The sequence below is a fragment of the Dipodomys merriami genome, unplaced genomic scaffold, assembly GCF_024711535.1.
Source record: "Dipodomys merriami isolate MVZ:Mamm:240054 unplaced genomic scaffold, mDipMer1.0.p SCAF_2, whole genome shotgun sequence".
In the NCBI taxonomy this organism is placed as follows: Eukaryota; Metazoa; Chordata; class Mammalia; order Rodentia; family Heteromyidae; genus Dipodomys; species Dipodomys merriami.
The window spans coordinates 20,966,349-20,980,299 of NW_027203381.1; the positions used below are offsets into that span (position 1 = coordinate 20,966,349).

At 42.0% G+C, this 13,951-nt stretch overlaps 1 protein-coding gene across 3 annotated transcripts in view; it reads left to right on the forward strand.

Moving 5' to 3' along the window:
• Positions 1 to 13,951, forward strand: part of Epg5 (ectopic P-granules 5 autophagy tethering factor) — a 108,989-nt gene continuing 95,038 nt past the window's right edge. For all 3 annotated transcript variants that reach the window (XM_070029232.1, XM_070029233.1, XM_070029234.1), the window contains exon 1: positions 1 to 151. In XM_070029232.1, the coding sequence (XP_069885333.1) occupies positions 89 to 151 (63 nt within the window). In that variant the 5' untranslated portion in view covers positions 1 to 88. The remainder of the gene's footprint in view (positions 152 to 13,951) is intronic.

The following is a 13,951-nucleotide window of genomic DNA, read 5'->3' on the forward strand; positions in this document are numbered from 1 at the left end:
GTGACAGCGATGAGGCCGGAACTGAGCAGGTGAGGTGAAGCGCAGAATTCCGACCAAAACAAACGGCGACGTCGCCGAGGCCGCGCGTATGGCTGAGGCGGTGAAGCCCCAGCGCCGGGCCAAGGCCAAGGCCAGCAAGGCGAAAACCAAGGTGAGGACTGGTCGGGGGTGCCTGTCCCTGGCTTCCGCCTCTCCACCCGCCTTCCTCCGTCGCCGTGGTCCGCTGCAAGCTCCGCCTCCACCTCCGGGCTCGGACCGCGGGCCCGGCCCGGCCAGGGCCCCTGCACGCCGGCCCGGCCAGGGCCCCTGCACGCCGGCCGGCCGCCCAGTCCGGAGCCCGATCGGCCTTCTCCGTCCGCCGGCCTCGCGGGGCTTGCACTTTCCCGTCCGCTTCCCGAATCTCTTCTCGGAGGTCTAATTTCATGCTGTGAAGCAGCCTTTTCCTCTTCTCACCTCCATCTTTGGCCTTTCTCCTTTCTAACCTGGGAACGTTTATAGCGCTTTCGGCCGTGTTGGGGAGAGAGAAGGGACCTTCCTTCACACGGAGGCGGGATGGTGGGACAGCGTTTTATGGAAAGACGACCGATAGAAAGTAGCTAGTGATGTGGCGGGTCCTTAAGAATCCAGACCCAGGGTGACAGTGGTGCCGCTGCTGTTTATTCTTCATGATCCTGTGTGTTTAAGATGGGGCGTGAGTATCCACAAATTAGTTAATCCAGTGCGGGGATTGGACTTCCCCCACACAGGTTGTACTGTTCTTCCTACTCCCACCCCTACCCCAGTACTGTCTCCACACAGAAGGGGACATATTCTGGTTTTCTGAATTAAGACTACCTGTGATATTAATGTGTGTAAGTTGATAAGTTTTGACTTTAGGTAGGTTCATTCTGAATGTTCATTTTGTTCCTAGATGTTTTCTACAGTGAACAGATGAAATGATACCCCTCCATGGGTAGGCCTAGATAATTTTGTTTTACCTGAAACAGAATTTACGTTAAAAAAGCAATAGTATTGAGATGGTGTTACTAGAACAGGACATTTCTTTTCCCAGAATTGGGAGTGTTGCTCCTGAGCATGACTCTATAATCTGATTTTTTTTTTTTTTTTTGGCATGGGAACAGGATTTTAACACTGGTTCTTAGGGATTTTTTTTTTTTGTTGTAATTTTTTGGTCCCTTCTTTAAGATTTATAGAGCTAGGCACATCAGTGTATCTAGGTCTGAGAGAAGTTACTCTTGGGTGAGAAAATCATTTTGGCACCTGATTTGAGAGTCTTTTCTATGGTTCTGGGAGTTGATTTCAGGACCTCAGGCTTGCTAAGCAGGTACTCTACCACTTGAACAACTTTTTCAACCCCTTTTTGCATTGGTTATTTTCAAGATGGAACCTAGTTTTATGCCTGGGTCAGCCTGGTCTGAAATTCTTTCATTTGTGATTTTTTCATCGTTGGATTGACATGTATGTGCCTCTGTGTCCAGCCATTGTATTTCCCTTGGTTAGTTGAGATGACTGGCATGATGCCAGTCATTGATTGACTTGCATTGTGAATGCCCAGCCTGGCCTTAAACTTTGATCTCCTGATTTCTCTTTCCAAGGAAATAGAATCACAGTCTTGAGCCACTGTGCTCAGCCTCAGCATTTTAAGGAGTAATAATTTTCCATGTTTGCTTTGGTAAAGAAATATTGAGGCAAGCCGGGCGCTGGTGGCTCACGCCTGTAATCCTAGCTACTCAGGAGGCTGAGATCTGAGGATCGCGGTTCAAAGCCAGCCCGGGCAGGAGAGACCGTGAGACTCCTATCTCCAATAAACCACCAGAAAACCGGAAGTGGCGCTGTAGCTCAAGTGGTAGAGCGCTCGCCTTGAGCTGAAGAGCTGAGGGACAGCGCCCAGGCCCAAAGTTCAAGCCCCACGACCGACAAAAAAAAAAAAAAAAAGAAATATTGAGGCAAAAGAGGAAGGAACAAAGTTATTAGCCATATGTAAGATCCCTGAACCTAGAATACATTAGTAGATAACACATAAGCTTTAGTCAACTGTAGAAAGCTGAATCTTTAATCTTAGTCTCTATTTTTTTTTTACCCTAAATAAATGATGAAACTAAAGCCCACAGAAGTTAAAAGATAGCCCCAAATCATATAGCCAGAAATCCTGGCTCTGGATCCAATAGCTTAGTAATTATTTCAAATGTTTATATATCTGTCTACCCATAAATATAATGTTGCTTTGAGTCACTGGGCTTTGTGGCCCACTCTAGCAACTTAGGAGGCTGAGATCTGAGGATTGCGGTTCAAAGCCAGCCCTGGCAGGATGGTCCAGGAGACTCTTATCTCCAGTTAACCACCAAAAGCCAGAAATGATGCTGTGGCTCAAGTGGTAGAGAGCGCTCCCCTTGAGCTTGAAGAGCTTAGGGACAGTGCCCAGGCCCAGAGTTCAAGCCCCACAACACATTCTCTCTGTCTCTCTGTCTCTCTTTCTCTCTCTCTCTCTCTCTCTCTCTCTCTCTCTCTTTCTCTTTCTCTTTCTCTTTCTCTCTCTCTCTCTCTCTCTCGCTCTCTCTCTCTCTCACACACACATACACACACACACAATTTTACAGTCACAGTAAAGAGGATTCTTTCTCATTATTTTGTTTAAAAGATAACTTCTAAATTAAAACCCTAAGCTTTAAAAACTTTAGGAAAAACAAATTGCCTTAAAAAAAATTTCAGGATCCCTGGGAATACAGATATGCAAGCATGCATCTACTGCCATGCTTTGCTGGATTGATTATTTTTGGAGTCAGGATCTTGCTTGGTAGTCCTGGCTGGCCTTGAACTCAAGAATTTCCTGCCTTAGCCTTCAGAGTAGTGGAATTACAGGCATCTGCTAGCATCCTTCTTCCAACTGATATATATAAACAAACAGCTGGCTATGTTACTTTCCTCAGACTCTTTCAAAGGTCTCTTTGTCCTTCAGAGGTTAGAGTTTGAGGCAGTTAGAACCCTGAATGACCTGCCCTCCATCTTTCTTCTCAGCATTATTTTCTGACACTACTCTTGAAATTCTCAACCTTCAGCAAGAAATCTGACATCCCTTTCAGGCCCTCTTTGTCTCTTTAACTAGTGCTTATTTATGATGTCTTAGCTTAAACAGTACTCAATCAGAAGCTTTCCCTCATCATCCTATGTTTCTTCCCTGTTTAGTAACACTGCTCATCTTTTTGTGTCCCTCATCTTACTTACGGTCACTTTTCTCTCCTTCCTGTAGTCTGTGAACTCCCTGAAAGAGGAACTTGTCTTGTTCCCAGTATGTCTTAAAACCCCTGTAGTTACTCAATGTCGAATGAAAAAAATACATGCAAGTATTGAAGCATAATTCCAAGCTTTGTCACTCAAGAACTTAATACATTTCCTCATACAAATATGAGAAAATGAACAGAAGATGTTCACAACATCAGCAAGGCTCTCATGTTTGTCAACCTAAGGAAATTAAATAGTTGACTTTGTTAGTGCTGGCTATGATTTGGCCATGTTATAAAGTATTACATTAATGGAAACTTTACCATCAGTGATATAATTTGGCACCAATTTATGGAGCCAGAGTTTTTGAGGCTCAGTTCAGGAAGTAAATAGTGTCATGTGCTATTGTCTGTAGATAGTTGTGGCTTCTGGATTTTAGCCAACCTCTGACCTGTGTGCCTCAGTGTTAATCATCTGGTAAGTGACCTCTTATTGCTAGGTCATGGTTAGGTATCTGGTGGTTTTCATTAGATAGCTTAGAGTTAATCCTGATAATATTTTCATGCTTGTAGTATCATTCTTTTCTTCCAGAGTTTAGAAACCTGACTCAATTGATGTTAGTAAATTTTGAGTTAAGAGTAAATTGGTAGCTGGGTGCCGGTGGCTCACGCCTATAATCCTAGCTACTCAGGAGGCTGAAATCTGAGGATCGAGGTTCAAAGCCAGCCCGGGCAGGAACATCTGTGAGACTCTTTAAATTCAATTATCCACTAGAAAACTGGAAGTGGCACTGTAGCTCAAGTGGTAGAGCGCTCGCCTTGAGCTGAAGAGCACAGGGACAGCGCCTAGCCCCAGAGTTCAAGCCCCACAACCAAAAAAAAAAAAAAAAAAAAAAGGTTGGTGAGGATTGAAGGGGAAAGAAAGAATAATAGGGTTGTTGAGTATGATCAGAGTACATTATATCTATGCATGCAAATATACAATGAAACCCTTTTGTATGGTTAATATGCAGTAGTGAAAAGATGAGTAGATTCTTTTTTTTTTTTTTTTTTTTGGTCGGTCATGGGGTTTGAACTCTGGGTCTGGGCTCTGTCCCTGAGCTCTTCAGCTCAGGGTGAGCACTCTACCACTTGAGCCACAGTGCCACTTCTGGTTTTCTGGTGGTTAATTGGAGATAAGGGTCTCACAGACTTTCTTGCCTGGGCTGGCTTTGAATTGTGATCCTCAGATCTCAGCCTCCTAAGTAGCTAGGATTACAGGTGTGAGCCACCAGTGCCTGGCAAGAGTAGATTTTTTTTTTTTTCTTTTGGGTCCGGTCGTGGGCCTGAACTCTGGGCCTGGGCACTGTCCCTCAGCTCTTCAGCTCAAGGCTAGGGCTCTACCACTTGATCCACAATGCCACTTCTGGCTTTTTTTTTCTGCGTATGTGGTGCTGAGGAATCGAACCCAGGGCCTCATGCATGCAAGGCAAGTGCTCTATCACTGAGCCACCTTCCCAGCCCCAAGAGTAGATTCTTAAATGTGGACTTGTTCTGCAGAAGTAGAACAGAAAGTAGTCAAAGTAGTTTTGTAGTTAATAAAATTCTGAATGTCAACAACTCAGTAGTAAGAACATCTAGTAATGCATTGCTGAGGATGGACTGAGGTATATCCTGAGAAACTGATAACTTTTTTTTTTCAATGTTGGAGACCAAACCCAAGTCCTCACATATGTTAGCAAGTGCTGTACCTCCGAGCTGTATCTCCCTGGCCCTTTAAATCCACATCCTGTCTTGCTCCTAGGCTTTGGTAATTGATTTCCATCTCTCATCCTATTGTGAATGAATGAAATTAAGCGATATATTTAGTTAGCTTCTGAATGAAATTAAGCGATATATTTGTTTAGCTTTTTTTATGCCACCCAAGAAGCACTCATTAGTAACCTGTTGTGTCCCAGAAAACTCTTCTAGGCACTTGAGATATAAAAGCAAAACCCTTGGCCTTAATGGTGCTTACATTTAGAGGGAAAAGAGACAAAAGCAAAATACCCATAAAAATCAAGATAAATAGTAAGAGGTGGTAAGTGCTGTGGGAAAAGAACAGAGTAAAGAGTTGGGGAATACTGATAGAGGTTAGGATGAGTTGAAATTTTAAATAGTAGTTGGTAATACTTCTGTTGAAGAGGACTTTTAAAGAAAGACATGAAGGATGAAGAAGTGTGCCATGTGGATATTGAAAAGTGTTACAGACTGATGGAACCACTGGGCAAATGCCCTAAGGTGGTAACTTGCCTGTCCTGCCATCAGAACTATTTGAGGTGGTATGGTGAGGATAGAATGAGTAGTAGGGATGAAGGCAGAAAGATGGACTCTTGGAAGAACTCTAGCTTTTACTCTGAGTGAGTGACATTTGGAATCACCTCCAGGTTTTGAGCAAAGGAGGGACAAGAATGGACCTATGCTTCAAGGTATCTGTGCTTGCTTTGTTGAGAATAGATTGTAAGTAGGCAGAGGGTAGAAGCAGAGAGACAGTCTCACAGTCTGGGCTCAGTCTAAGACTCAGCCAGGCAAGAGGTAGGTGGCAGCTGCTTAGACTTGAGTTGGAGATAAGGTGCAAAGAAGTTTGAAATTTGATTCTTTGAGGATTTGTTGTTGGGGATTTAATTTTTTGAGTTTTAAGTATATTTTAGGTATGAGGCCCTTGTCTGTTGTATGGCTAGTAAAGATCTTCTCCGAATTCATGGGCTTTCTATTAATCTTGCTTTCTATGTCTTTTGCCCTGCAGAAGCTCTGCAGTTTAATGCAATCCCATTTGTCTAACTTTTCTTTGGTTTGTTGTGTTTCTGGGTCTTCATTAAGAAACTTTCAGCCTGTGCCAAGGAGCCCTACAGTTTCTCCTATTCCGTTTTCAGGGTGTCTGCTTTGACTTCGAGGTCTTTGATCCATTTGGAGTTGATTCTGGTTCATGATGATATGTAGGGATCTAGCTTTAGTTTTCTACAGGTGTTTAACCAATTTTGCCAATTACTGAAGAGGCTGTCTTCCTTCTTTTTATTTTCAGTGCTTTTTTTTTTCTATTCTATTTTTTTTTTAGCTCCTTCTCTACAATAACTAGTATATGTCTAGGACAAGCAGAAGAAGCCAAAAGCTATGTACATATGACCATATAACCTTATGCTAAGTGAAATGAACCCCAAGATAGGGACACAAGAGATTTCATCTTTCTTGTTGTTCTTTTTAATGTACTGAGTTTTTTTTTTGTTTCTTTGTATGTTCTTATCCCATGGTATAACCCTTGTCACTGTTAGTGAAATAAGCTTCCTTCCCATAGATTAGTCCACTCCTTCCCTTCTCCACAGTTTAGCATGCTCCCTTCGTAGGCAACACCAGGCTCATGTAGTGAAGGCAGTAAATAATGAACTTCCATTACCTGGGGATGGCACTTCTCTGGGGCAGCTACCACCATAATAAGCAACAAGAACCCCTTAGAGTGACCTTCAGGTCAGGGAAGTTGCAGGACCCTTATCTACTATCTGGATAGCAGCCATAAATTGTATTCCTCCACAGTGAAGCACCTGGTGTCCACACCAAGGTCTCCACCTCCTAGCCCCTCCTAAACCTTCTAGGTTATATAGGTGACCCCAGACAATTGCTGGTGCTTCTTCTCCCTTCTCCCTTGTGAGAAGGAGTCTTGTTGGCCCCCTTTCCCGGCAATAAACCTTTCTGTGTTCTCTGTATGTGGATGTCTACATGGTTCCCTGGCAAAGTCTAATAGTCTTTTTTTTTTTTAAGCTTTCAGTCACTGTATTTGATTCTGTTTCCTGCATCTTGTATATACAGTTTTATAATTTGGGAAGGGGAAGGGAAATAACAAAATGCTGAAATAAGGATACAGGTTGACCCATTGTAACAATGAGATGTACAAGACACTGTTGAAAAAGAATGTTACAACTTAGGTGATGGGGGGGCTGGATGAGGGAGGGGGAGAAGGAAGAGTTGATGAGGTGGGGAGGAAAGGGATAGTAGGGGAAAAACAAAGGAGGGGGTAACAATTCTCCATAGGAAATGGACTCATTACCTTGCTCATGTAACTGTAACCCCTCTGCACAGTATCTTTACAATAAAAAATATATTAAAAAAAAGTTTGAAATTTGAGTGCCAAGAGGATTTGCAGAGGTTGAGATTTTGAGATATGAGAAATAAAACTCAAGGGAGTCTGGAGATGGGGAGGGTGGTGCGTGTAACATGGTTTGGGGGAAGGGAAAATTAAGAGTTTGATTTTGACTATATTAAATTTGAAATAAAAATTTGTTAGACATTCACATGGAGATGTAGTGTAGCTGAATATATGAATCTAGTTTTCAGGGAGAGAGCTTGAGGGTGGAGGTGGGGATGTCACGTGATTAACATGTGGTATTTAAAGCTAGAAACTGGAATGAGATCATTTTGGGAATGAGTGTAATTAAAAAAAAAAGTGACAAGATCTGAGCCCAAGGGCACTCCCAGTTTTAAGAGGTTGGGGAGAAGAGGGATAGCCAACCTAGGAGTATGAGTAAGGACCACATCAGCAAGGTTAAGAGGTAAAGGTACCCATTGCCCTTCACAAAGAGTGTAGTGTTCTAGAAGCTGAAGGGATGTGGGAAGGAGGAAGAGAGAACAGCAAGTATAATGCTACTGACACAGGAAGTAAGAGGCTTTAAACCCCAGAGAAGCTGTAGCCTAGGAATCATAGCAAAACATGTAATTCCCATTCTCCCAAAGTTTTCAACTTGTGAAACATTGTTATATATCCCAGCTAGAGCTGGTAAAATTGTTGCAGGAACTTAATTGTCCTGGTGTGTTTACTTTCCCTTCCCCCACAGGTTTTAATCTCTTCTGTGTCAGGCACAGTGCTAAGTGCTGCAGATACTGATAGGGATGGTAGACGGGGGCTTTTGAAATAATGTAATGATAAGTATTCTGCAAAATGTGTAAAACTGAACATCATTCATGATGAAGTACCTCCTTTTCAGGGAAGAAAGTTTACAGTCTTACACAGTTTATAGAGAAAGCATTGCAAATGATGACTAGAAACTTCCCATTTGTTTTTAGAACTTCAAGATTATTTTTATTTATTTATTTTTGTTGGTCATGGGTCTTGAACGCTGGACCTGGGCCCTCTTCCTGAGCTCTTCAGCTCAAGGCTAGTGCTCTGTCACTTTGAGCCACAGCACCATTTCTGATTTTCTAGTGGTTAATTGGAGACAATAGCTTTGGGGACTGCTTGCTTGGACTGGTTTTGAACCATGATCCTCAGATCTCAGCCTCCTGAATAGTTAGGATTATAGGCGTGTATATATGGGGGCTGGGAAGGTGGCTCAGTGGTAGAGTGCTTTCCTTGCATGCATGAGGTCCTGGGTTCAATTCCTCAGCACCACATAAGCAGAAAAAAAAAGCCGGAAGTGGCGCTGTGGCTCAAGTGGTAGAGCGCTAGCCTTGAGCTGAAGAGCTGAGGGACAGCGCCCAGGCCCAGAGTTCAGGCCCCATGACCGGACCAAAAAAAAAAAAAAAAGCAATTCCAAGATTACATCTCTAGGAGATAAATATTGGCAACAATTTGTTTTATATCCTTTAACTTTTTCCCCCTCTATATATCCCAGGGCATATTTTCTGTAATGTATAGTTAGTTATCTATGTTTCTTTATATTTACTATTGACTCTTGTATGTATATTTTTTTAAAAATTTTATTTCTTAAAAAATTTTTATTTCTTAGGGCTGGGAAGGTGGCTCAGTGGTAGAGTGCTTGCCTTGCATGCATGAGGCCCTGGGTTCGATTCCTCAGCACCACATAAGCAGAAAAAAAAAGCCGGAAGTGGCGCTGTGGCTCAAGTGGTAGAGCGCTAGCCTTGAGCTGAAGAGTTGAAGGACAGCGCCCAGGTCCAGAGTTCAGGCACCATGACTGGCAAAAAACAAAACAAAACAAAACAAAATTTATTTCTTTTGAATGATTTCAGAATTGTTTCTTTACCTATATGTAAACTTGCATAGAGTTCCCCCCCCCCCAAATATATGTATACATGGAGTCTTCTAATTGGTTTGGCTATTTTGAATTGTAAGGAACAAACTTTTATAAGCTTGGTAGAGGCACTAAATTTTTGAGGTGGCTCAATATAGTGTATTGAGTTGATAATAGGAATTGTGTAAATTTTATTGTATTATCTGTAGTGATTATTTCTACTGTCTTCTCTTGTATCTTTATTTCTACTTGTTTTTTTTCTTGTATTATTATTAAATAGTGTACCAAGAAGTTTCAATTCCGTAAGTCAGGTTGTGAGTATAATGCTTCTTGGCCAGTGTTATCCCTTCTGTTGTTCTCCCCCCTCAAGTCCCTCCCTTCAGATTGCTACCCTCAGGCTATGTAGTTTATTTTTTATATAATGTACATTGACTATAATGACTGTATGTATTCATCCTTCTCTCCATTTGTGTGTCCCCTTCAAAACATCTTTCCACTTCCTGGTACTCATTTTGATAAACAGTACATTAATTGTTGAGGAATTATATCTTTGGGTTTATTTCTATTTATTTAAAGTAGGTAAAATAATTGTTTTTTTTTTAATTGTGAAAATACTGTACAGAGGGGTTACAATTACATGGGCAAGATAATGAGTACATTTCTTTTTTTTTAATTTTATTTTATTTGTGAACATACTGTACAGAGGGGTTACAATTACATGGACAGGATAATGCATACATTTCTTACCAAGCATTGCTGCCTCCATGAGTACATTTCTTATCAAGCATTGTAGCCTCCTCCTTTGTTTCCCCTTCCCATCCCTTCCCATCTTCCCCCCTTCCCCCCACCCAATCCTCCTCCCCCACCAAAGTTGTAAAGTTCGTTTTCCACATAACGACTTGTACATCTCATTGTTGCAATGGGTCCACCTGTATCCCTATTTAAAGGATTTGTTTTTCCCCTTCCCCTCCACAAATTATACCAACATCAAATAAGTGAAAGCAGGGGTTATACTGTGGGAGGGACATACAAAGCAACAAAGAAATAATCTTGTAAATGTGTTAGAAACAATCACATGAAAGAAAAAAAACCATTTGAATACATATCTTAGGGTTCATTTCCCTTACATCAACTTATCTGACCTTTTCTGCTTAACTCAGACATATACTAGATATTGCAAATAAGGGAAACAATGGGACCGATGTTTCTTTGGGCCTGGCTTACTTCACTTAATATAATTTTTTCCAAGTCTTTCCATTTCCTAACAAATGGGGCAATGTCATTCTTTCTGATGGAGGCATAGAATTCCATTGTGTATATATACCACATTTTCTTGATTAAAGTAGGTAAAGTAATTGTAAACCGGCTTTTTAAAAATTGTAAGTGAAATGGAATTCCACATTTTAAGTATTAGAGAAGTTCCATACTTTGACCTGAAAGTTGTTTCTTCTGAATTCTTTCCTTATGCCTTTGCTTTATTTTTTCCTCCTTTTATCTTCCCTCCCTTTTATTCTACTTCTTCCTCTTTTTCTTACCTTTTCTCTCTCTACAGTTTTGAGATGGGGGTCCTTCTATGTAGCTTAGGTTACCTTGGAACTCTCAGTTCTCTTGACTCAGCCTTCACAGTGCTGAGGTTATAGGAGAATACTACTGTTCCAGCTTCCTTGTGTGTTTAGGAACCACATAAAGGTGAACTTGTGAGAGAGTAAAAGGGGCACAGAGATGGAGGGATAAAAGGTGAACAAATACAACAGTGGTACTCAATAGACACTATGTTGAAAATGAACTGTGTATAGCTAGGTGCTGGTGCCTTACACCTGTAATCCTAGCTACTCAGGAGGCTGAGATCTAAGGATTGCGGTTCAGAGCCAGCCTAGGCAGGAAAGTCTGTGAGACTCTTATCTGCAATTAACTACCAGAAAACTGTAAGTGGAGCTGTGGATCAAAGTGATATAAAGCACTAACCTTGAGCAAAAAAACCTAAGCCCTGAGTTCAAGGCCCACAATAGACAGAAAAACAAAAACAAAACTATTCCAGGTAAGAGTGAGGGGTGACATCATTGTCCAAAAAGAAATGTACTCATTATCGACTTAGGTAATTGTAACTCCTCTAACAACACCTTTCTAACAACAATAATAAATTTTTTTAAAAAGGAGGAAGGGAAGTAGAGATGGGAGTGGAGAGGGGAGAGGAAATTACTAATGAAAAAAGAAGCTACAGCTGGGAAGGTGGCTCAGTGGTAGAGTGCTTGCCTTGCATGCCTGAGGCCCTGAGTTCGATTCCTCAGCACCACATAAGAAAAAAGAAGAAAGCCGGAAGTGGCGCTGTGGCTCAAGTGGTAGAGCGCTAGCCTTGAGCTGAAGATCTGAGGGACAGTGCCCAGGCCCAGAGTTCAGGCCCCACGACCGGACCAAAAAAAAAAAAAAAAAAAGAAGCTACATATTTTATGATCCTACTATATTTTAAGTAATACGTATTTGTATGGAGAAGAATCCACAAATGAATAAACATGAAAGTATTTTTTTTAAAGATGAACTTCTGAATATGTCAGACTACATGATTAGTATAAATATTTGTTTGAAAACTGAAAATTTTTAATCGTTCCATCACCTTGGACAGCATTTACTTGCAGCTAATCCTCTGACTCTTGGATATTATAGTCCATTGAATTATTTAATACAGTGTTAAAAATCAGAATCAGCTGTGCGCTGGTGGCTCATGCCTGTAATCCTAGCTATTCAGGAGGCTGAGATCTGAAGATCACAGTTCGAAGCCAGCCTGGACAGAAAAGTTCCAGTGAGACTCTTTTCTTCAATAAACTACTCAAAAAAAAAAAAAAAAAAAGAAAAAAGCTGGAAGTGATGCTGTGGCTCAAGTGGTAAAAACGCTAGCCTTGAACACAAAGAGGCTCAGGAACAGCACACAGGCCTGAATTCAAGCCCAAGGACCAGCACCCTCCCCCAAAACAAACAAACAAAAAACAAAACTGAATCAGCCAGGCTCTGGTGGACCTGTAATTTTATTTTTATTTTTATTTTATTTTATTTTTTTTAATTTTTTTTTAATTTTTATTTATTTATTTATTTATTTTTGGGTCCAGTCATGGGGCCTGAACTCTTGGCCTGGGCACTGTCCCTCAGCTCTTCAGCTCAAGGCTAGCGCCCTACCACTTGAGCCACAGCGCCACTTCTGGCTTTGTTCTTTTTTGCTTATGTGGTGCTGAGGAATCGAACCCAGGGCCTCATGCATGCAAGGCAAGCGCTCTACCACTGAGCCACCTTCCTAGCCCTGGACCTGTAATTTTAGCTATTACCCAGGAAGCTAAGATTCAGAAGATAATGATTTGAAGAGAGTGTGGGTAGAAAAGTCTGTGAGAGTTTATCTCTAACTAACCAGAAAAATGCCAGACTAGAGGTGTGGCCAAAGTAGTAGCACACTAGCTATGAGCAAGGGAAAGTTTGAGCCTCTGATCTGAGTTCAGACCCTGTTAACACACACACACACACACACACACACACACACACACACACACACACACACACACACACACACACACACACACACACACACACACACACACACACACACACACACACACACACACACACACACACAGAACACAGAGAGTTGGGGCAGATTGGATACAAAGAGACCCAAAGGCTTTGCGCATGCACACACACACACACACACACACACACACACACACACACACACAGAGTTGGGGCAGATTGGATACAAAGAGATCCAAAGGCCTTGCACACACACACACACACACACACACACACACACACACACACACGGGGCAGATTGGATTCAAAGAGACCGAACACACACATACACACACACACACACACACACACACACACACACACGGCAGATTGGATTCAAAGAGACCGAACACACACACACACACACACACACACACACACACACACACACACACACGGCAGATTGGATTCAGAGACCCAACACACACATACACACACACACACACACACACACACACACACACACGGCAGATTGGATTCAAAGAGACCCAACACACACACACACACACACAGCAGATTGGATTCAAAGAGACCCAAAATAGAATACTTGCCATCTAGATAATTCTGATTTATTTGGAAAGATAGAACATAAGCTTAAATAATCATGTGCTTACCTAATCATATGATTAAATGACAGGCCCAAATGCTGAGAATCTGTTGTAGAAATTCAGAGGGAAGCCTATGGGGAAAGCTTTGTTCATATGATCCTATTAGGAGAAGATCATAACTGAGTCATTGAGGGGATTCAGTGCCAGAGTTTAGAGACAGTCTCATTAAAATGGCAATCTAGGACTGTTATTGTGATGTTCAAGGGAAACCTATAGTAGGTACATTGGTGTTCAGGATGAATTGGTGGGGACTGGTTCAGGACCTGTGCTTTGGAGAGGGGAATGAGCCTCAGGGAGCCTTCATGACTGCTCTTGGGTCTTGGGTTAATCACCACTAACATACTCTCCTTCCATATGTACTCCAGAGGTTGTGACTTCTCCCAGGGGTCTGGGAGGCAGTAGGGCCAGGCCTGTGCCACTTGCTCAAACTGTTGTATTTCCCCCAATCATCCATTGCTGCCTACTTCTCTAGGCCTAGTTTGTTCAGTTTTTGAGTCTAAGCACTAGTTTCTCCTTTTTCCACTTTCTGCTGGGGGCAATTCCAGATTAATTCCTTCACTGGACCCACAGTCCCCAACAGAAGCAAGTGGGGAATGTTCTT